The sequence below is a fragment of the Pelobates fuscus genome, chromosome 3, assembly GCF_036172605.1.
Source record: "Pelobates fuscus isolate aPelFus1 chromosome 3, aPelFus1.pri, whole genome shotgun sequence".
NCBI lineage: Eukaryota > Metazoa > Chordata > Amphibia > Anura > Pelobatidae > Pelobates > Pelobates fuscus.
In genome coordinates, this window is record NC_086319.1 from 248,937,185 (window position 1) to 248,962,826 (window position 25,642).

Below are 25,642 nucleotides of genomic sequence, written 5' to 3' on the forward strand. Positions count from 1 at the left end.
TTAGCACAGTACCTATATGTCTATAATGCATATTATATGGTCCGCTTAAGCTCTATTATAAATATACAATAAACCATTTTTAAGGTAACAGGAATTCTGAAATATTTTAATAAAACCTTCACAAGTAAATTGTAGCTGCTCTTTATCCTTGATGCTAAAAAAAGTTTCCAAAATGTGAATGTGTTTTTACAGAAAACTTCTGACAATGCTTTTTACAGCCAGGCAAAGGTCAGAAGGCAATGATCTGAGCTTCAGCTATATCTAGGCATACATGTAAAAATTAGAGAACTCTCTAAGACAGACTTGAGCCGTGCTTGAGGTGTACCGGTGCATAACTGTAACAGTACCAATTAAAGTCACGCACCACTACATCCAAATCCATTTCCGACAAATTTTCATCTGGTCTAGAGCTTAATCAATTTTACCGTAAAATCTTTACATTTTATACCTAATAATTTGCTTTCTACTTGTATTCCAAAGTAATTAAATATATCAAATACATAAAATACCAAGCAGCATAATTGTTTGTTACATTATCCATCCGTCCATCCAGCATTTCATAACTTCTGATATGTGAGATGTGTGTGATATCCCCTGTCTTTAAATATGCAGTGCAGGTTTATATTATAGCATTGTATTAATTTCTCATTGTTTCATAATTGTATCATTACATTGATAGGGTGAAACTGGAAGGCAAGGTGATCCTGGGATGCTTGGAGCAGAAGGCCCCGCTGGACCAAAGGTCAGTAGTTAAATCTATTGTATGAACTTGATTTCCAAATTAACTACTTAAGTTATGTAGACTACTTTTAACTACATCATAATTTCTGTATTAGTTCTTAATAATATATTAACAGGCTACTACTATCACCATGACCATGTCAATGAATTGATGATTTCCAGGAATCTTTATGTACACTGTTTCACTATGAAACACGGCACATTCTAAGTTGAACCCTTTTGCTGCTGGAAGTGTAACTCCACCTCTAGAAACATCACTAGGGAGTCATTAGCCAGCCCAGAACAAGAGTTTCTGTGTACAGAATGTCATTCATTGGTCAGCTGACACTTAGCGGACTGTAGTGGTTATGATGCTTGAAATATTTATTTAAGGTAACACTAAAAACAGGAATACTAAGGAGTATTGCAAGATAGTATTTTACCCTAGTACAAAGCATGCCTTTTGATTTAGGTATATTCTAAATATCATTGTAACTGTGATTTTGCTATGACTGTAAAGACAAATGGGCCAACCACGTGTAAACCTTTAATTTATGTAACAAAGTGCAAGGCATAATAAGTGATTAGGTCGATATATGAAGCATTAAATGTTAGCTAAGGAGAGGTTGAATGTACGTCACCACTTAATTACAAAGTTACTCTGATGCTTATGGCTGCAAAGTTAAATGAATTATTTTACATTTCTTATATTGAATCATTATCCAAGGTTCTTACTGGGTCCAATAGAAAAATAAAATAGGCATCAGGGGAAAACTGATTCTGATTACTTACAGCTTAAACTGCTTCCAAAGACTCTCCTCAATTTATGCCTTCCTGTGGTCACCTTCAAAGGGCTCCGACAGTGGATGGGTGGGGTGCTCAGCCAAATAGAAATCTGGTGTAGGTTTCAAATCTACAGGGAAAAATTCACTTTGTAAAAGTATAAACTGCATTTTGTTTTCTGTGTGAATTTTATAGTATATACTTTGGCAGTACCACTGCTTAGATATGCATATTCCAGGTGTCCACCAATTCCCCTTTTTTCTGAGTAGATTTTTAATCCACCCATCCACTGTAGGTACCCCTTTGGATGTGACCCCAGGAAAGCATAAATTGAGGAGAGTCTCTGGATTATGTTTACGCAGTAAGTATGGCAGTTAGCATGTTTATCTTCTGATATTGGGTTACTCTAAAGTAGCGGTGGGCTTAACACAATATAGCCATATAAATCCCCATATTTGTTTGGATAGGTGATTTTAAGTAGCGTTGCAAAACTGTATTTTTTGTGTGTGTGCTGTTCAATACTCTATCAGCTGCTATTAACATTCAGGAGCTTTGGGTCAGGGGCTGTAAAATAAAGAGGGGTGGTGACAGGACACTGTCCATCCCCTTCCCTTGGTAACATGGTGACGCTAATATTAAAATAAAAAAGTGGACATTATGTCCTTGCTTAATGGAATAGAATCACCAAATGCAAATTTTTTAATTTGAATTAATCTGAACAGTTAAATACCTTATTGGGAGCCAATAATTTGCTGATAAAACATTTTAAATTGAGGCCTATATACGTTAGTGACCTTTGACTTGAAGCCACTGTTCCTCTTTCCCATTTCTTGGCCAGTACAGTCTGTCTTCATACAATCATTACCACATTAAATAATTTTGCATATTTTGTGAACAGTGTATCTGCACACTGACTCTTTGGCCTATTTGAAACTCCATTATTTTATATAATGTCAAATCATTGAACTTACTGCAGTGTTTTGCTATACAGAGACTTGTATCTAATATTGTAAAAATAAGCAATAGCAATTATTCTATCTGAAATAAGAATTTGTGTGTTTTCAAGGCGCTTTCAGTTAATAATTGAATAGAATTGAATAGAATTATAGCAGCTACTACACAATTAGGGACTCTCTACCCTATAGATTAGTACAAAAAAGATGAAGTACACACTCAGTATTGGAAATTACTTATAAAAACCACCACTGCATGTGGAGCGCTTACAAATTTGTCGACTCACCCATATGGGTTAACATACATATGTATGGAAAACGTGACTCATAGCGATATCTGAAACAAATGTTTGGCTGTTATGCAGGGCCAGATTAAGAGCCCAGTGGGCCTGGTGCTGACAATTATGATGGGGCCTAAATACAGAATCTTATCGACCAAAAACACTAAAACAGTCATACGTCTCAAGCGTTATGTATCTGGTGGAGATTTTGCCGGAGGAAAACTCGAAGGATGCAGCAATAAGAAAACTCAGATTCTCTTAAAATATGCTAATCTCTCTCTAATTGATGCTTTCATCTTTCAAGTAATTCCATGTCTCCCCATGTCTCCCAGTGTCCACATGTCTCCCAGTGTCTGTGTCCCCATGTTGCTCAGTGTCCGCATGTCACCCAGTGTCTCCTAGTGTCTCTGTCCCCATGTCAGTTCCCCATGTCACTACGGGACACTGACAGACATGGGAACACTGAGACACTTGGGGACACTGGGAGACATGGGGAGACAGACACTGGGAGACATCTGGACACTGGGAGACATCTGGACACTGGGAGACATCTGGACACTGGGAGACATGGGGACACTGAGACACTAGGGACATTGGAAGACATGGGGACACTGAGACACTAGGGACGATGGGAGACATAGGAATACTTAGACACTAGGGACACTGAGGCACTGGGAGACATGGGGACACTGAGACACCAGGGACACTGGCTGGGAGACATGGGGCACTGAGACACCTGGGGACATTCTGTCCCTAGTGTTTCAGTGTCCCCATGTCTCCCAGTGTCCCCATGTCTCCCAGTGTCCCCAAGTGTCTCAGGTTCCCCATGTGTGTCTGTTTTCCCATGTCTCAGTGTCCCCATGTGTGTCTGTGTCCCCATGTCTCTCAGCATCCCCTAGTGTCCCTGTGTCCTCATGTGTGGCTGTGTCCCAATGTCTGCAAGTGTCTTAGCGTCCCTAGAGGTCTCCCTGTGCCCCCATGTCTCACAGTGTCCCCTAGTGTCTCAGTGTCCCCATGTCTCCCTGCAGCCTTTACCCCATCCCTCACTTCCCTGAGCTGTAGGCTGTCTCTGCAGGCTGGGAGCTGCTGTTTGGGCTCTCTGTGCTGTGTAGCTGCTCCCCTGCGGATCGGTGAGTAGAGAGATGCAGGTATATGCTGTAACTTCCTATCCCTGCCTCTGTCCACACACACAGTGACCCCTAGTGGCCGGTGCTGGTATTGCAGAGTAATATTTGTTTATACTGAGAAAAATACCGGCATTTGTATTGCCGGTATTACTGCAATATTGGTACCGGCCAGGCAGCCTCAAATAAATACCAGCCAGGTGGCAAACCTAAGAGTAGTGTGTGAAAAAAAAAAATATATATATATATATATATATATTTTAAATCAATGGGCCTGTTTAATGGGCATGGGCCTGGAGCTGCAGCTCCATCAGGACCTGCTGTTGTGGACTAAATCGAGATTTAGTATTTAAACATGAAACTGTCAGAATCAATTTTTAGAATACTAGATATTCTGCACACTGTTTTGTGACTCTGTACTGGAGGTGAGATCGACATTTCTATAGGAAAGTGAAGATATGTAAAAATAAACCTGTTATAACATTTCATCTGTATTCTTTAATTATTTACAATATGAATCTGATTAAATAAATATCTGCTTTGCTTTGTAATGAGATTTAAAGCAGCACTGTCATGCCGAATCCCATTTTTTTTAACCCCCCTCCCGCCTCCACTACATCCAATTGACCCCTTAGTCACCCCCAAATGCCCCTAAGCCCCATATTACCTATTTTTTCATCTTAATTTTCTGCCCCGATCTTTATTCAGGGCGCCGCCATCTTTGTGTGGGTAGATGAAGTCCCTGTGGGACACGTCATCTGCCCACCATAGATAGCCTGTGAGATTCCCGCACATGCCCAGTTAAACACCTGGACATGCGAACGGGAATTTCATCCATTCATTCATCAGACAGACGAATGAATTAATAGAAAAATCAGACGAACAAACAAACAGTTTGTTCGTTCAGTTTATTACAAGGAGGGAGCTACCGGCTTGCAGCTCCCTCCCTGTAATTTGTAACTATAGAAGCGGCAGGGAGCAGTGGTCCCTGCCACTTCATAAGCCCCCCATGTCATCCCTCATGCTATGAGGGTCAATATGACACCCATAATAGCAAGAGGGAGATTAAAATCTCCCGAATGCCCCTACTCGCTATAGCGCGAGTAGGGGCATGTCTACTAAACAGTGAGCAGCCAGTGGCTGCTCACTGTAAAAAAAAACCCTACTATCGGGCCCCCACCCCTGCGCGGCGGGTGGGGGCCCTAAATAACAATAAGGGGGGGCGGCGGGTGGGGGCCATAATGATAATGGGGGGGACCTACTCTCCTTCCCCCCCCCCGGCCCCCAACCCTGGGCGGCGGGTGGGGGCCATAATGATAATGAAGGGCGGGACCTACTGTCCTCCCCCCTCTGCCCCCACCCCTGGGCGGCGGGTGGGGGCCATAAAGATAATGAGGGGGGACCTACTGTCCTCCCCCTCTCCGGCCCCCACCCCTGGGCGGCGGGTGGGGGCCCTAAGTCAAATACCCCCCCTTCATCAAAGGTGACTAGGGGTCCCCAAGCCCCTAGTCACCTACCCAAATAAAAAAGCCTCTACCTACCCCCCTCACCCTAAAAAATAGTGAGGGGGAATAAAATTACTACCCTGTAGAGTAAAATTAAACTTGCCATTCGACGTCTTCTTTTTTCTAAAATCTTCATTTTTCAGCCCCCAAAAAAGCCAAATAAAAATACATTATACCCGTCGAACTTAAAATAAAATAAAAAAAAACGAGCGCCAAAAAAAAAAAACAGACGAAAAAGAAAAAAACCTGAGTGCAAAAAAAATAATCCATCTTCACCCATGGAGGGCTCCGCGCAGACTGAGCTCCGCAGGGCCCTGCCCTGCAATTAGGCTAAGAACACTCTGATTGGTGGGTTTAAGGGGGGTAGGTAGGGGCTTTTTTATTTGGGTGGAGGGGTGGGTGACTAGGGGCTTGGGGACCCCTAGTCACCTTTGATGGAGGGGGGGTATTTGACTTAGGGCCCCCACCCGTCGCCCAGGGGTGGGGGCCGGGGGGGGGGGAGGACTGTAGGTATCCCCCCCTCATTATCATTATGGCCCCCACCCACCGCCCAGGGGTGGGGGCCGGCGAGGGGGAGGACAGTAGGTCCCCCTCATTATCTTTATGGCCCCCACCCACCGCCCAGGGGTGGGGGCCGGAGAGGGGGAGGACAGTAGGTCCCCCCCCTCATTATCTTTATGGCCCCCACCCGCCACCCAGGGGTGGGGGCCGGGGGGGGAAGGAGAGTAGGACCCCCCCCCTCATTATTATTATGGCTCCCACCCGCCGCCCAGGGGTGGGGGCCGGGGGGGAGGACAGTAGGTCCTTCCCATTGTAATTTATGGCCCCCACCCACCGCGCAGGGGTGGGGGCAGGAGGGAGGACAGTAGGTCGTCCCCCCCTCATTATCTTTATGGCCCCCACCCACTGCTCAGGCGTGGGGGCCGGGGTGGGGACAATAGGTCTCCCCCCTTATTTTACTTCAGGGCCCCCACCCGTCATTTAGGGGTGGGGGCCAATACGTGTTTAATTTTTTTTAAATTAATTTGTTTAATAGACATGCCCCTACTCGCGGTATAGCGAGTAGGGGCATAATTTACTAATACTAAGTCATCTTTACTTAGTATTAGTAAATTTGGCTGAAAGACCAGTTTAGGTCTTTTAGCCTTTTAGTAGATAGCTCCCTAATACCGTGGGAATTAGGGAGCTATCTACTAAGCGGCTGCAAGATGCAGCCACGGTATGAATAGGATCAGAGTTTCGAATGAAAATTGCGATCCGAACAAAGTCCCGAATTGCGTTTTAAAACAAACAAACATACTGTTCTCATTCAGTTAGAACGCAATTTCGCAGTTTCGGCTAAAATGACAGGAAGCATCGTGGGAACAGGGAGGAAAGGTAAGAATTATGGGAAAATTGCTCTGACCAGTGGAAATGAAGCACACTTTGCTCCTCCGCCGGTCAGAGCTGGTCAAGCGGAGGAATCCTCTATAAGGCAAAGAGTCCCTACTTTGTCTTATGATTTTAAAGAAAACTAGAGCAGACAGGAAGAAACGGAGAACAGATCCTGAGAGAGGGGGAGAAGAGGAAGAGATTGAGGAAAGGTAAGCTCGGCATGACAGTGACGCTTTAAGACCCCTTCATTGAATATAAAAGATTGAAGAATCTTGCTAACATATATGTTCAATTACACAGGGTGAGAAAGGAGAGAAAGGTATAAATGGAACCACAGGAATCATTGGAGACAAAGGTGACAAGGTGAGAATAAGTGCATTATAGACATTATCTTGAACTCATCATTAAATTTTTTTTTAAATACTTAAGGCTTGTTTCGTTTGAATATGCTCCTACTTACAGCCAGACACTACTTGCTAAAATGCTTGACGCTACTGTTAGCAAGTAGTAGTTGTTAACTGACTGCCATACTTCACCAGTACCAGGTGTTGCAACATAAAGCCATGTACAAAAGCATAAAATAGTTCTGGCATAATTCCCATAACAGTGACTTTATTCTAAACCTGCAGCAATGTTTTAGCCTCAGTAAGGGCTTTTATCAATGTTTTAGCACATTTGATAAAAACCCTTATTGGGGCTAACATATTCTGGAGGATTCTGAATTAAGCCGCTGTTATGGGAATCCATGTGTGCCAAACCTTCTTTTTGCTTTTGTTTCTAACCTTCTGGATTGCTATCTGCGAAAAAAGGTTAAGCATATCCCTGCCCAGTAGCAGCTAATAGTTGCTGTTGTTCTATATAGCTATGCAACTGGTTTCGAGCCCCGTCAATACTAATTACGAGCTGCTGATAACCCAAATAAAATTAAAGGAACACTCACACTCCAGGCACCAAAACAACTTCATTTAAATTAAGTCATTATGGGGCCAGAAAGCAGCCAGGCACACTATTACCTTCAAGGGTCGAACTGTTCTGTAACGATCAGAGATCTCCCTCCCCAGCCCACAGACACGCTGCTGGCAGCCGGCAGAAGAGAGAGAGAACTCGGGGGAGTTCTTACCTGCAGCTCCGCTGGGTTCTTCTCTGGCGAGCACGGAGCATTGCCACGGTCACCATGGCAACGCTCCGTTATCGCGAGAATGAACTCTAGCCTGAGCTGCAGGCTAGAGTTCACTCCCCCACTAGAACCACCAGGGATGGAAAGAAAGCAATGTCTCCCCCTCCCTAAGCAAAGGTAAGAAGGGAGAGGGGACATTAACTATATTTATTTAGTTATTATGTAATAATTAAATATATATATATATATCTTTAATCTGCCCCCCTATTCCCTCACACAAACTATAACCCCCTACACATTGCACCACACACAAATATACAGCCCCCTCTTACACACTCAGCCCCCTTACACACTCAGCCCCCCTTACACACATAGCCACCCTTACACACACTGCCCCCCCTTACACACACTGCCCCCATTACACACACTGCCCCCCCTTACACACACTTCCCCCCATAAACACACATAGCCCCAATACAAACACTGCCCCCTTATAATCACAACCCCATCTTACACACATAGCCCCCAATACAGAAACTGCCCCCATACACACACAGCACCCCTTACACAAAAACACACTGCGCCACTCACACACAAACACACTGCTCCCAATACACACACTGCACCCTTTACACACAAACACACTGCTCCCAATATACAAATTGCTACCCCATACATACACTGCACCCCTCTCACACACGCACTACCCCTCCATACACAAACTGCGACCCTCAAACACACTGTACCACTCACACACATACACACTACAGCCACTATCCCGGCAGACCCTGGGTAAGTTATCAAACTTTTTTTAAACGGTTTGACTACTTACTCTGGGAGGGCGCCACAGCAACTCCTGGCACCAAAACCACTACAGAGAGTGGTAGTGGTTATTGTGCCTGGATTGTTTCTTAAAATGATCTGCCAGTGCCCCTCCTGAGAATAGCTTCTGGATCCACCACTGGTCCACAGTTATCTAATTTGATAATAATCACCGCATAAATACCTGGAACCTGTAAAAGGACTCTGTAGATTTGAAGATGTGAGAGTAACTTAATAGAGTAAACCCAACATTAGTTAGCTTTCCATTGATTGAGTATGAATCTTTATATTGTGATAATATTTTTAGAGTACATATGTCACATAATGAATATTAATAAATGTATTCACATAATACAAACACTGAATGAGTTTCCTTTAATGTGCTATCAATGCTCCCAAAGTACTGGGTTTATCATTTTTGTATGCTTATTGCAGGGCAGTAAAGGATCTCCTGGGCTAAGTGGCTTTAGGGGATCAATTGGACAACCAGGGCAGGTTGGAGCACCTGGGTCTCTAGGACCTGAAGGATCCAAAGGCGAGCCAGGTCGTAAGGTAAACAGCAACCAAGACTTTGCTTCTTTCTTGCTTATGCAAAGAAATCAATGATTGCCACTGAAAATTGGTCTGTTATCTAAAACACCAAATATTTGGAATCACAAGTAAGTATATTACAATGTCCATGTTGTATTGTTCCACAAGAGACATAAGTGCTGATTTAGGGGGTTCACCAAAGATGATTTCTCCTTGTTTTTGACATTGTTTGACTTGCTATTGCATGCTATTCAATATAAAATGTCTTTAATAGTCCATAAAATATTTGAATAGACACATTAGATTTACACTATAGTCACCAAAAGAACTACAGCTTAATGTAGTTGTTCTGGTGATTGTAGTCAGTCCCTGTGGACGTTTTGCATTAAAAACACTGTCTTTTCAGTTAGCCTAGGGACAGTGGCGTACATACCGTGGTTGTAGGGGTCGCAGCTGCGACCGGGCCTGGCCCACCATGGGGCCAGGCCGCCCTGTGACCCGGTATGTACGCCAGTGTGGCCAGCCTCTTCTCCTGGGGGGCCCAGGAGCCGGCCACCACAGGGTCCCCCCGAGGCTGGTCCTGGTGTCACCGGGCGGCCGGTCCTGCAGGCATGCGAGGGAGCACTGTCACACCGCACTGATGCCGGAGCCGGAAGATGATGTCATATTCCGGCTCCGGCATCAGTAAGCAGCGCGGGAGGTAGCTGGGCAGAGAGCGCTCAGGGGAGAATGCAGGACCGGCAGCGGGGCATCACCACTGGACCCCAGGGAATCCCCTCAGCACTCCCAAAGGTAGGGAAGCTGGGGGATTACATTTAAAAAAAAATGTGTGTGTGTTATTATTAGACTGTGTGTCAGTGTGTGTGTTAGTTTGTGTGTGTCTGTTTGGTGTCTGTTAGTGAGTGTGTGTTTGTCAGTGAGAGTGTATGTTTTGTAAGTGAGTGTGTATGTGTGTCTGTCAGTTAGTGTGTATGCATGTCTGTAACTGAGTGTGTATCTGTCAGTAAATGTGTGTGTCTGTTAGCTAGTGTGTATGCGTCTGTTCATGAGAGTGTGTGTGTGTCTTCAGCACTTGCCTTTCTCTAGCGCCGGACTCCCTTGGCGTTGGGATCCCTCCGCCCTGATCCGCCTCTCAGCTCTGAATGCACAGCGCGGCATTCGCACCGGGGCCCCATGGGTCGTGTGTATGCCACTGCCTAGGGATACCTCCTCTGGCCACTCCTCAGATGGCTACTAGAGGTGCTTCCTTGGGCACATGCTTCCTGCATGGAGACACTGAACTTTCCTCATAGATATGCATTGATTCAATGCATCTCTATGAGGAGATGCTGCTGGCCAGGGCTGTGCTTGGCTGTGCTAGCTCTCCCCCTGATTTTCCTCCTTGACAGTCTCAGCCAATCCAATGCTTATCTATAGGAGAGAATTGTGATTGGCTGAGATCATCACTTCTGATGATGTCAGCCAAGGAGGCAGATCAGGGGCAGAGCCAGCACCAACAGACTGGAATAAAGTTAAGATTTTACTATATTTAGTTGTAAGAGACAGCAGGGCTAGATAGCTTTTTTTCACATTTTAGGGACAGGAATACATGTTTTTGTTCTCAACCCTATAGTGTTCCTTTAACCATTACATCCCTGGACACTGATAATACTCAGATTCTAAAGGTTTTTTATTTGGAAACCGTGTGTTAGTGAAGAAGTTAATCAATATAAATGTAAGTAATTTTTCCTGCATAATGTGTAATATTTATGTATGTATAAATATGTTACCAGGATGGATACTTGGTTCTCATTTATACGTATGTACATTGGAGCATATATAGACACAATATTACATAAACAGCTTTAGCTTAGTAAATACATGTTTGTGTTACTGACCCTATATTGTCCCTTTAATGTAGGGTCCAAACAAAATTTTGTGCACATTAAAATTTGACTTTTTTCCAAGAACTATAAACTGTTAACATATTTTATTCTGTTCCTCGTGTGAATATTTTTAACCAAAAATAAAGAACCTTTTTTTTTGCTTATTAGCTCTGACCTGATAAAAGGGAGGTTAGCTTCTGAAAGCTTGTTAATGTAGGATCTTGTTAGTCTGTTTAAAACGCAGCACTGAAACTCAGAAATGAGCCCATATGGAAAAAATGTCACTACCCACCTGAACAGATATTGTATCACCATTAATAGTAACACTCTATATCAGTTTGCTTCTATTTCTTTTATTACTATTTTTTCCTATTGCATTTACAGTTTCTTATATAAGCCATATATAGCAACATTTAAGCAGAGATTGATTTAAAAGTGGCAGTGTCAAACTTCACTTTAGCACTTGCTAGAAAGGTAAATTTACTCTTTAGTTTATTATTTTTAAATGTAAGGGGGAGGATAGTAATTAAGGGGGAAGGATGCAAATGTTTTTGGTTGGAGTAACCATGCCGATTTAGGTGTTATTTATGCATACAGCCAGTTTAATGCAAACTATGATAAGCAGAGATTGACAACTCAAAGTAACAGATAACTGGTGAGGTATGTTTTACTTGCCTGTGAATTATGAACATTTGGCAGGATAATTGCAAAAGTGCTAAGTTGGAAAAAAAAATCTCAAACTTGAGAATTTAACCAACTCAGTTATTTTGGCATTAATTTTGCAATCCTCATATCACTTCACCACTGACACCCATGGAACTAATTGGAGTTGATACAATCAGAGGGAGATTACCATTAATGTAAATTTCTACTATATCAAAAAACATTATCTAGCATTAACAAAGATAAACTGTTTCAGAATTATAGATCTTTTACAGAAAATATATTTCATTGTATTGTTTTTGCACTGTTGAGAAGGTGATTTTGTATTGCATTGCATTGATTTTGTATTGCATTATTTATTGTATGTTTACTATACTCCCATATCTCAGGGGTTTATTTCTTAAAGAGGAACTTTAATTTCCTTATATGTATGCAAAGTAAAAATTAAATATAGCAACCCAAACTTTTTTTATCCTGCAAATATGCACCTCCAACTTGGCTCCTTGTCAATCATTGTTATATGTCCATTGTATCGGAAAATAGAAACGTGGTTTTTTATTAGCAATGCTTTCCCTGGCTTTGCCTTGTCAGAACTGGACTTTGATGTAATTTGCTAAATCTGTAAAACAGAGCACCTCATTAAAAAGTTATCTTAACTTTTAATAAAGTATTCTGACAATAGCTCTTTTTAAAATTCTGCTGAGATACTTGTATTTTATATATGCTTTTTCTGACCCACATGAAAACTATACATTTTTGTTATCTTCATCCCCAGATAGTTGTCTGTACTAGTTCATGTCCCCAGAAGCGTAAAGCCGAATACAGATTTAACTCTGTTCTAAGATCCCAGATTATGTCAATATCAAAGACGTAACTACAACATGGGTGGTATGCTAGCCAAAAACCAGTAAGGGTCGAAATTTTGTGGTGACTGAATTAGAAAGTCCTTCTCTTCTGACAGAGTATAGTATTGTCTGTTTACTTTCATTTGGGAAACAGTAAAAAGGCTGGCTGCCTGAACAATTTTGCATATCACTTACGTATATAAATCGTGACCGAACTCCGTTATTTATTTCTAAGCAATATATCTTGACATTCCTGTGGCTTATTACTGAACAATGGGTAGTTTAAATTGAAAACTTTCAGCCAGTGCTCAATTCAGTGTTCTAAACATTCTGCAAACGGACAGTTTGGGCTTTTATACTGCAATTTCCAATTGTCTTACCAATCCAACACAATTCATTGCTTTATGAACAAACCCCAATGGACTTTGGGAATTACTACTTATTCATATAGAAACATAGAATGTGATGGCAGATAAGAACCATTTAGCCAATCTAGTCTGTCCAATTTTCTAAATACTTGTATTAGTCCCTGGCATTCTCTTACGTATAGGCTAGCCTGCTGCAAACACATTTAAAGGGATATTCTAAGGGTAAAAATAAAAAAAAACATAAACCCTACTCCTAATCAAGCACCTAAACAGCTTCCTCTTGGCAGCTGTTCTGCCTCATACCTGATCATCTTAGTCCAATTTATTGGGGACCTGTAGTGCATGTGCAACAGTTGCTTTTCTGATCTTCAGTGAAGAAGCAGCTTTACCGATTGTCAGCCTGAACCCTACAAGGTTTAGGCAAAATGTAAACATAGAACCATAGAATGTGATGGCAGATAAGAACCGTTTGGCCAATTTTCTAAATACGTTCATTAGTCACTGGCCTTATCTTATAGTTAGGATAGCCTTATGCATGCTTAAAGGACCACTATAGTGCCAGGAAAACATACTCGTTTTCCTGGCACTATAGTGCCCTGAGGGTGCCCCCACCCTCAGGGACCCCCTCCCGCCGGGCTGTATGCAGAGTAAGGGGTTAAAACGTACCTTTATTCCAGCGCCGGGCGGGGAGCTCTCCTCCTCCTCTCCACCTCTGATCCTCCCTTTCGGCTGAATGCGCATGCGAGGCAAGAGCTGGGAGTCCGGCGCTGGAGAAAGGCAAGTGCTGAAGACACACACACACTCTCACGAACAGACGCATACACACTAGCTAACAGACACACACATTCACTGACAGAGACACACTCAGCGACAGACATACATACACACTCACTTACAAAATATACACTCTCACTGACAAACACACACTCACTAACAGACATCAAACAGACTCACTAACACACACACAAACACACTCAGTAACAGACACACACAGTAACACACTCACTGACACTCACTAGCAGACACACACTCAACAGACACACTCACTGACACTCACTAGCAGACACACACACTAACACTCACACTAACACTCACACTAACACTCACACTAACACTCACACACACACTAACACTCACAGTAACACTAACACACACTATCACTCATAGTAACACACACACTAACACACTAACACTCACAGTAACACTAACACACACACTAACACACTCACCCTAACTCTGACACTAACACTTAAAGTAACTAACACACACACTAACACTCACAGTAACCGCACACTAACACTCACAGTAACCACACACTAACACTCACAGTAACTCTAACACACACACTAACACTTACACTAACACACTAACACTCACATTTACACACTCACACACAGTAACACACTCACACACACACTAACACTCACAGTAACACACTAACACTCACAGTAACACTAACACACACACTAACACTCACAGTAACAGTAACACACACAGTAACACTCACACATGTTTTTTTTTTTTTTTTTGTAAATGTAATCCCCCCAGCCTCCTTACCTTTTGGAGTGCTAAGGGGATTCCCTGGGGTCCACTGGTGCTGCTGGGCTCCTGGGCCGCCGGTCACTGGGCAGGCAGGCGGGAGCGCGAGGGAGCACTCTCCCCTGAGTGCTTCCTCTTCAGCTCCCTCGCGCGCCGCATACTGATACCGGAGCCAGAAGATGACGTCATCTTCCGGCTCCGGTATCAGTGCGGTGCGCGAGGGAGCTGAAGAGGAAGCACTCAGGGGAGAGTGCTCCCTCGCACGCCAGCAGGACCAGCCAGCTGGGTGACAGCAGGGCCAGCCTCGGGGGGCCCTGAGGTGGCCGGCTCCTGGGTCCCCCAAGAGAAGAGGCTGGCCATAGTGCGTACATGCCGGGTCGCAGCCGCGACCCCTGCGACCCTGGTATGTACACCACTGCCCCCTAAATCCCTTTCCTCAGATGTTGAGGTTAGTAGGGTATTAAATATTCTGTACTCGGGTTTTTAAGCCCAAAAGAGAACAAAGGTATGTGTACAGGTTTGGGTTTGTCCAGGATATAATTAGTGAATTAATGTAAGGTCACTATTCTCTTCTGTAATAAATATCTACACATCCCCCACTAACATAGTGCATGTCAGTTCACTATGCCCATCTTTGTTTTCCTAGTTTAAGCTTTATCCAACCATCCATTTATCCTCTCTTCCAAATTGTGCTCCTGATGATCAAAATAATATATTGGTTTAATAGGTAGAGTGTGCCATTGCGCTAAATTACATGTCATTTTATTATCAGGGTGAACGAGGAAAAAGAGGAAAGACTTTGCCATGTGTCAGAGGAGACCCTGGGACCACAGGAAACAAAGGAGTAATGGTTGGTGAATCAAGATAACTTCTTAGTTTGTTGACATGATGTAAAAAATCTGCACGGAAAGTTAAGGAATGTTCCTGTGGAATCCTTAAGATGTCATGATGATCTCGAGTTTTAGAACTTTGCCCACTTGTCTACTTCTATACAGTATATATATATATACTATATCAGTCATATAGATTTCTTTTTTTTAAATTACATCCTCTGTAAATATGTAAGTCTGAGGGCATAACTTCAAGTTGACTGAACGGCCTGTAAAGGGGAATAGTTGCTTAAACTTTTGTTGATCATTACTTGACTAACTAGATATTTTCCATTCAGGGAGAAGATGGTCCTATAGGTTTTAAAGGAGATAAGGGTGACCCTGGGCTCTCTGTGAGTATACTTTTTTTATAAATAGTAGTATACATTGACATGATATAGCACTGAAGACTACATTTTCTCTAATAAGAATCGCCCACATTTGGTCCTTCACCCCCCCCCCCCCAAAAAAAAAAGAAGTTAATTTGGAAGTAACCCCTAAAGGTGGAATAATGAAAAATTAAACCTCTCTTCCCACAATGAGTTCAAGCAAAGCAAATCTACATTTTGTACCTTACCATACAAACAAACCATTGACAACTGAAATAAATTTCCACATAAAGGTATTATTGATAGTCATTTTAACAAGCATGATATTTTGGATGCCAAATTCAAAGAATAGTGATGTCATCCATGTATCCATGAGTTATTGTGTAATTTAGACTAATCTCAGGCAAGCACTGTAGGAGCTCTAACCTTCATACTTGCACTAACACCTAACAATAGCCATCACACCAATAATAACCCTACACTAAAAATATGCAATATAAAGAGTTCCATGTAATATCAGGGTTCTAATAAACAAACTATCTTTCTCTCTCTCGCCCTCTCTTCATAAATATATGTTATATATATATTGGCTAACAATGGTAGCTCCGACCCTTACAGCCAATAGGACAGGAAAGTAAAAGGTGTTTTAAAAACAATGTTAGGTCCATAGATCACCAGTCATTTCCTGTCCTACAGCCCTTAGGATGGATTTACCATGGTGTCTTCCTTGTACTACAGTTTGGAGCTGGATATTCATGTTTAATTTATTATATTTTCATAATGTGTGGCATATATTTTCACATTATTAGAATTATGTTATTTTAATTATATTTATTTGCATGTTTGTATTACACCTGGAGGTGTACTTTACAGATTCCAGAATTTATCCTTTTTTAGGCATCCTTTGCGTAGATGCTTTATTGTGTACTCAGCGCAAAATTGTCATTCATACCTGGACTTGGCAGTAGTTTGTCCTGATTTTCCCGGTGTACTATATCAGTGTTGGGCTGTAAAAGCCGATTTCAAGACGGAATGCCCACGCATACGCTTATATAAATAAAAACACAATGAATGAGTAAGGAGTGGCATAAAATGGGAAAATGTCGCCACAGTGTTCTCACTCCCCAGGTGTCCAACTTAACTGCTTTAAATGATGGAGGAGATTCTTGGTGTCTGTTTTGAAATGCAAGATCCTTGTTGATGCCTGTGTCATTTCCTTTACATTGTGCCATTAAATAATAGTGTTAATTGAATAGAAGAAACCTGAAATAGCTCCATAGCCCCAAATATATTCATAGAGCCAAGTCGACCGTGGAAGGAATTATGCTCCTTTTGGTGCATTGTGCAGACATTCACACCATGAAAACAATCAAAAAAGGGCCAGTCCTTTTGTACTGACAACAAGACTTTCTGGCTAACAGGAGTAGGAGCCTGATTATTATAGAAAATAATCAGCTGGGTTCTCTCTATAACAAGCTCAGTTAACAAACTGGAATATCTCATTAGACCCAGAAGGAATTTATTTTCCTTCAGAAAGGATACATACTGACACTTTATGTAGGACCCTGGACTACTCCTATGTCTTAGTCACCCTGTGCCCGTTATGGGTGCAGGGTGTGCATTCTTGTTTTATTGTTTGATGTTTTTGTGCTCTCCTGTCCTGCTGGTGCTTGCTACCAACTAGGTGGTTTTGGCTGTGGAACCTGTACAGTGCCACCTGTTGGTTGCAACGGTAATATGCACTGAAATGTAGTGTAGATTTGCATACTGCTAATTCTGCAGGCAGGAGATATATTTAGCGTTATTATTGTCTCCCCCGACCCCCACCCCTTATAAATATGCCATTGTGTTATATTATAAGTTCCTGTATCTTGTCTAATGTGATATGATTGTTTGTATTTTTTTGAGTTATCACAGTAATCTATATGTAAAGAGCATATGGGCTAGTCCCTTAGTTCCTTTTGGAACTGTGTGTCCTGTGCAGGGCCGGTGCAAGCATTTTTGGGTACATAGGCGAAGATTAATTTTTCTACCCCCCTCCCCCAAATAACATCTTCACCTATGTGCCTCTTAACCAGTCCCTCTCCCATCCTCGTCCATAAGTGGTCCCTTTGTGCACCCCCCACCCCCTTAGTGGTCACACTCCCCTTCCTGGTGTGCCTCCTACCTCTCTTGTATTGTTACAGGAGCTTCAGTTTTCTGTACCCGGCCGGACTGACAGGGAGTGCTCTCTCAGTGAGCACCTCCTGTCAGTCTGGCCGGGTACAGGAAATAGAAGCTCCTGTACCGCGCTCCGCTCTGCCATGCTACACTCAGTGGTGTATACACACTGAGAGTCACACATACTCAATGACAAACACACAGACTGACAGACACAGACTCACTGATCTGACACACACTCATTCATTGACACACACACACACACTGACAGACACATACTGATTGACACTGATTGGCAGACACACTGATAGTCACACAGAGACTCAGTGACAAACATACTCTCACTGATTTGACAGACACTCACAAACACACACTGACAGACACACACTCATACACTCACATATACACTCACATGCACACACACTAATGTGACGATACCTGCTGGAAGAAGAACTGTAGCTTGGTCGGGTGGAAAAGCTGCAGAGAGACCCCAGTCAAGTATGAGTGACTGAGGTTGAAGTGCTCCTGGGTCCCAGCAAGCGACTAGGAAGCAAACTGGGCGGAGGTACTCGGGCGAAGTACAGGAGCTCCTTCACTATGTTAATATATATAACTCAATCATACATATACATACTCTGCAGTATATTGGATATATATATTGGATTGGACTTTCAGAAAAGTGCTTCCAAGAATGATAATTTAATCATACAATCAAGTGACGTTTAGTGCTCAAATAGTAATTTGAAGGGGATTTAATTTTCTTTTGGAGACAGAGAGATTTTTTAATAAAACTAGCTGGTATGAGGTTTGAATAGGGATTTAAAATTTGAGGTCAAAATAACTAAAAAAACGTTGGACCATTTTACACTGCTGCTATTTTGACCTAACATTTTACATTTCTCAGTTCTCCACAATTCCAAATGTAGCGAATAAACCCCAGATTTTGGTTTACCACATCAAGATTCTTTTATTTCATAAACTAGACCAGGGATAGGCAACCTTCGGCACTCCAGATGTTGTGGACTACATCCCCCATAATGCTCTTACACCCATAATGCTGGCAAAGCATCATCAGAGGTGTAGTCCAAAACATCTGGAGTGCCGACGGTTGCCTATGCCTGAACTAGACTGATGGCACTTCACACCTAATGGTATGATTTTAACTTAGCTAATAAGACTTCAATCAATTTTAGCAAAAAGATTATTCTTAAAAATATTTCCTATGAACTAATAATATGATGACATTATAGCAAGCTACAAGTTTGCCAGTTTTAATATATTAGTAAATGCTCCAATGTTTTGCGCAATAAGCCTGGTCTTTGTATAGCCCTCCATTATCATCAGCAACAACCCTTGTATGCTTATAAAGTGACGTATTTTTCTGTGATCCTTTTCCAGCCATCAACATGTTAATTCTCACATATCTTAGTACTTAATGTTTGCAGACAGGTGATAGCTGTGTTTGCTGCTTGTCCTGGCCAATATGAGGAAGCAATAGTGCCAATTAAACAATCTGTGTTTGTACTGCCTTAAAGCATGCAGACAGCAATCTCCCAGCATGAAATCAGTGCTGTGAATGTGGATAGCAGATAAAATCACATGACTGTCACTAAACCAAGTACAGAATCTAAATAATTGTCAATGGTCCTTACATGGCCTTCTCGAAAGAAATGTTACAATTAGAAGCTGCATTGAAAAAATATGAACTATGAAAATATGGCTTTGTTAAGCAAACTATTGTCGGCATAAACGTTTGCAGGTTTATTTACTAAAGTGTGAATTGCCAGGAATTCAAACAGGGTTGTTTAATAATGTGAGATTGATAGTAAATTCAATACTGAATTTTGAAATGTTTTTTGCCAATTACAACTTTCCCTAAGCTCATTTTCCATAGGGTTTATAGTGGGCTGACTTGTGTATGTGGCATAGCTCCCCTAAATTGGGACAGTTAGAAAACTCATGATTAATTAACAATTTGATATTCTCATGGCCTCCAACTATCACAATTTCATCGGGAGCATCCCAAATTTGGGTTCCTTTCCTGCTGTCCTAATTTTGTTACCCAGTGTCCTACATATGGGCACACCTGAGAAATGACATCACCCAGTACAAGCCCAGCATTAGACTTTCTTGTGATATGCTAAAGGGCACTATACCATGCAGAGAGAACTTCAGCAGCTCTCTCAGCAAGGTCTGCCATTAATGGGTCTGGCCAGAAGGCTGTCAGTCAGCCTAGTTTGCATTCATGTTAGACCAACAAGCCCCTTCCCCAGGGCGAGATCAATCATTTATGGCATTGCCAGTAATGCAAGTGGTGTCACTTTATGACTCCCCACCCCAGTACCCGTTTCAGACCTTTCAGTGCTGGGAGGAGATATGCATTGAATATACTTTAGGGCAAAACAATTTAGATACTGCCCATCAGTATAAAATCATTGCAGATCAGTCATATATGGCTCCTGAGTGTCACGGTACTATACCCCAAAACGCAGGAATAGTCCAGATAGTCAAGAGACAAGAAAACAGGATTCGTCTTACCGGACCTTAGAATGGCCGGACTTAGATGAGTACAAGAAAAGAGTCTAGAAAAGAGTCCAGAACAAGCCGAGGTCAAGGGAACGGAGAGACAGCGTAAAGTAGAACAAGCCAGGGACTGGTACACAGGAGAGCAAACCGGCGGATAGACAAGCAAGGATAAAGAGAGAACGGAGTCAGGAACAAAGCCAAGGTCAAGCACCAAAAAACTAACTGAACGATACAAGCACTAAAGGGAACTGAACAGAAACCACGATAGGGCAAGGTACAAAGGAAACAGGTGAGTATAAATACCCTAGTGTTCACTTGATTGGTCCCTGTCATATCCACGCCCCCAAAACATGAGTGTATGGGGAACGTGGCATGACAGGAGCCAATGGGAGACTGATTCTAATTTTGTCTCCCACTGTCCCTTTAAGAGCACGCCCGAGACACGCGGCGCGCTCTTAGTGTCAGGCGGGACACGTGACCGCTTCTCGCGGTCACTGCCCGCCTTCCTGATCTCGTCGTCGGATGAGCCGCGCGCGGCTCGTGCAGGAGCAGGACCGCGCGCGGCGAGAAGAGAGGACCCCGGCCGGCCCCTGGAGAGGGTAAGTACTGCTACAGTACCCCCCCAAAGACACGCCCACCGGGCGGGGAGGAGCAGGCCTGGCAGGAAAGCGAGAGTGGAAAGAACGCACAAGGCGAGGAGCGTGAACAGCGTCAGCGGAAATCCAACTGCGTTCCTCAGGCCCATAGCCCTTCCAATGTACCAGATATTGGAGGCGACCCCGAAGAAAACGAGAGTCGAGTATAGCGGCCACTTCAAATTCCACATGGCCCTCCACAGAAACTGGAGGGGGAGGAGGAACATGCCGGGTATAACGGTTGCACAGGAGGGGTTTTAACAAGGAGGTATGAAATACGTTAGGAATGCGTAGATTCCTAGGAAGATCCAAGGCATACAAAACAGGATTAGCCACATGCAAGATACGAAAAGGACCAATAAAACGAGGAGCCAACTTCATAGAAGGCACACGAAGGTGAATATTGCGAGTAGAAAGCCAAACCCGGTCCCCCACAGCATAGGATGGAGCTGCCCTGCGATGCTTTCTGCCTGAACCTTCTGGCGAGCAGCGGAATCCACCAAAGAACACTGAACCTGCTCCCAAGTATTACGTAAACCAGCCAAATGTTCATCCAGAGCTGGCATGCCCTGTAAGGAGAATGCAGCTGGAAGAACCACGGGATGCCGGCCATAAATAATGTAAAAAGGGCTTTTACCGGAGGATTCATGAGCAGCGTTATTATGAGCAAACTCAGCCCAAGGAAGAAGGTCAGCCCAATTGTTCTGATGGTGGGATATGAAACAACGAAGATACTGCTCTAGAGATTGGTTGGCACGTTCAGCAGCTCCATTAGACTGGGGGTGGTAAGTGGAAGAAAACGAGAGAGAAATACCCATCTCTGAACAAAATGCTTACCAGAATCTGGAAATAAACTGGCTACCCCTATCGGACACGATCGAAGTGGGAATACCATGCAACCGAAACACCTCCCTGGCGAAGACAGAGGCAAGTTCCTTGGACGAGGGCAACTTGACAAGAGACACAAAATGAGCCATCTTAGAAAAACGATCCACTATCATCAGGATGACAGTTTTACCATTCGAAGGGGGCAATTCAACAATAAAATCCATGGATAGATTGGACCAAGGCCTCTCGGGTATGGGCAACGGATGCAACAACCCACAAGGAACTCTGTGGGAGGACTTCATACTGGCACAAGTAGTACAAGAATTTACGTAATCAGTGATGTCCTTGCGTAAGGAAGCCCACCAGAAATATCTAGAAACTGCTGATAACGTTTTAGAAATACCAGGGTGTCCAGCAGTTTTTGTGTCATGATACAATGACATAATGTCCCGTCTCTCAGGGATATCAACGAACAGTTTATCAGCAGGCCTCTCTCCAGGTGCCATGTTTTGTTTAGCCTGTATAGCTTGTAAGAGGGAAGAAGAAATAGATAGAACAGTAGTAGCTATTATTCTGTCGGGAGGAATGACAGGGGTAACATCAATTTCTAGTTTGTCAGCAGTTTCGAATTGTCTGGACAGAGCGTCTGCTTTAGTGTTACGATCACCTGGTCTGTATGTGATTATGTAATTGAAACGAGACAAAAACAGAGACCACCTGGCCTGCCTAGAAGACAATCTTTTTGCTTCACTAAGGTAGGAGAGGTTTTTGTGATCCGTAAAAATGAGGATGGGATCCCTAGTACCTTCTAGTAGATGTCTCCATTCCTTGAGTGACAAAATGATAGCAAGGAGTTCGCGATTGCCTACATCGTAATTCTTTTCTGCTTTGGACATCTGTCTGGAAAAGAAGCCACAAGTGTGCAACGGCTTTTCAGGTGAGTCTCTTTGAGACAAGACAGCACCTACCCCAATATCAGAAGCATCAACTTCAAGAATAAAGGGTAGGGAAGTGACAGGATGCTGTAAAATAGGGGCAGAAGCGAATGAAGCTTTCAGGAATTCAAAGGCCTCAAGTGCTTCTGGTTTCCAGACATGAGTATTACCATCCTTTTTGGTCATTCTGGTTATAGGTGCTACAATGGCAGAAAACCCTTTAATTAATAAAGCGCCTATAATAATTTGAAAAAAACAGAAAACGCTGAATGGCTTTCAAACCCTGAGGTAGAGGCCATTCCATGATGGCAGAAAGTTTCTTGGGATCCATACGAAAACCCTTTGCAGAGATTATATAACCCAAGAATTGGACTTCTGATTGATCAAATGAACATTTTTTGAGTTTACAATATAGACCGTTAACAAGAAGAGTCCTCAACACTAATTTAACATGCATGTGATGAGTCTGTAAATCAGTTGAATAAATTAATATGTCGTCCAAGTCTACTATTACGAATGGGTGTATGTACTGACGTAGGACATCATTAATAAATTCTTGAAAAACTGCTGGGGCGTTACAAAGACCAAAGGGCATCACAGTATATTCGTAATGACCACTCCTGGTATTGAATGCGGTCTTCCATTCGTGATCCTTTTTGATACGTATGAGATTGTAAGCACCCCTAAGGTCCAATTTAGTAAAAACCGTGGCATGTTTAAGCCTATCAAATAGTTCCGTGATCAAAGGTATGGGGTACGCATTTTTGACGGTGGTTTTATTTAGGCCCCTATAGTCAATACAAGGCCTTAATTCGCCATCTTTCTTGGATACAAAGAAGTAACCAGCCCCTGCCGGGGAAGAGGATCTTCTTATAAATCCCTTTTGTAAAGATTCCTTAATATATTCCTCCATAACAAGATTCTCCTGAGGAGACAAAGAATATATTCTCCCTTTGGGAGGCATAGCACCAGGTAGTAAATTAATAGCGCAGTCGTAAGGTCTATGAGGTGGCAACTTTTCAGCCTCCCTTTTATCAAAAACAGATTTAAGAGACAAGTACTGAGGGGGTATAACAGTAGACACGGGAGGAATATTAGTAGAATTCAAAGGGGTGATTTTAACAATACAAGACTCTTGGCAAGCATCACTCCAAGATACTATTTGTCCTGACTCCCAGTCAATAGTGGGATTATGAGTACGCAACCAAGGATACCCTAACACGAGGTGAGAGGAAGGAGAAGTAATGATCTGAAACCGAATGGTTTCAGAGTGTAACACCCCTGTAGACATATGTAGTGGTACAGTTTCATGTGTGATAACTGGAGAGCATAATGGTCTACCATCTATGGCCTCAACGGCCAAGGGTGTCTTCTTCTCTCTAGTGGGTATGTTATTCTCCTTAACAAAACCGGAATCTATAAAGTTTTCGGCCGCTCCTGAATCAATCAGGGCTAGTATATTCCCTGCTATGCAGTTTCTACCAAGGTGCAGGGAAACAGGGAGAAACAATTTATTAAGAGGCAAATGTGAGGACTCTGATGCCATACCCAAGGCCTGTCCTCTATACGGTCTTAGGTGCGATAGTTTTCCGGACACACGGGACATTCTTGTCTCATATGGCCCCTCCTACCACAATAAAGACGAAGTCCCTCTTTTCTCCTATAAAGTTTTTCGGCGTCAGTAAGTTTAGCAACCCCTAACTGCATGGGTTCCTCCTCTGACCCTTTAGAGTCAGAGTCTCAGCTCTAGGTGAATTAACGGGGACAAAGCGTCTATTTCTGGACTTGGTATATTACCTGTCACGGATCCTGTTATCTATATCGATGAGATAGTCAATAAGGTCCTCCAGGGGTAAAGGAAGGTCCTTAGCTGCTACCTCATCCAACATAGTTTCAGATAGGCCTTCCATGAACGCAGTAGTAAGCCCATTGTTAGTCCAATCTACCTGTGAAGCAAGGGTACGGAACTGAATAGCATAATCGGCTACAGATTTAGATCCTTGCTTAATTCTCATTAACGCCCTGGCGGCATTCTTTGACCTTTTAGTTGTGTCAAATGTTCTACAAAAAGCCGTGAGGAAGCTATTGAAATCATGTACCATAGGTCCATTAGCCTCCCAAATAGGATTTGCCCATTCAAGTGCTTTATCAGTAAGCTGGTGCATAAGAAAACCCACCTTAGATCTATCAGTGGGAAATGAACGTGGGTACATTTCAAAGTGGAATTCCACTTGATTAAGGATCCCCTACATGTCTTAGCGTCCCCTCCATACCTAACTGGCGGGGTTAGATGTGCTGAAGCATTAGGCATATTAGCTGTGTCTGGTTACAGGGTTACAGGAGGCGCAGGTACAGGTACCGGAGCTGTTCTGGATAAAAGTGTCTGGATGGCTTGAGCCATTTGATCCATACGGTGATCCTGTTCTGCAAATCTAGCCTCATGAGTGGCCATCTGTTGTCCTAAACCTGCGGGGTCCCTGGCCCTATCGTAATGTCACGGTAATATACCCCAACACGCAGGAATAGTCCAGATAGTCAAGAGACAAGAAAACAGGATTCGTCTTACCGGACCTTAGAATGGCCGGACTTAGACGAGTACAAGAAAAGACAGAGTCCAGAACAAGCCGAGGTCAAGGGAACGGAGAGACAGCGTACAGTAGAACAAGCCAGGGACTGGTACACAGGAGAGCAAACCGGCGGAAAGACAAGCAAGGATAAAGAGAGAACGGAGTCAGGAACAAAGCCAAGGTCAAGCACCAAAAAACCAACTGAACGATACAAGCACTAAAGGGAACTGAACAGAAACCACGATAGGGCAAGGTACAAAGGAAACAGTTGAGAATAAATACCCTAGTGTTCACTTGATTGGC

The 25,642-nt window shown here is 43.0% G+C and overlaps 1 protein-coding gene across 1 annotated transcript in view; it reads left to right on the plus strand.

The window, feature by feature from the left end:
• Positions 1 to 25,642, plus strand: part of LOC134601732 (collagen alpha-1(VII) chain-like) — a 414,484-nt gene that overhangs the window by 358,684 nt on the left and 30,158 nt on the right. Inside the window, exons 90-94 of the mRNA XM_063446237.1 lie at positions 680 to 742; positions 7,041 to 7,103; positions 9,115 to 9,231; positions 15,263 to 15,340; positions 15,659 to 15,712. Of these exons, the coding sequence (XP_063302307.1) occupies positions 680 to 742; positions 7,041 to 7,103; positions 9,115 to 9,231; positions 15,263 to 15,340; positions 15,659 to 15,712 (375 nt within the window). The remainder of the gene's footprint in view (positions 1 to 679; positions 743 to 7,040; positions 7,104 to 9,114; positions 9,232 to 15,262; positions 15,341 to 15,658; positions 15,713 to 25,642) is intronic.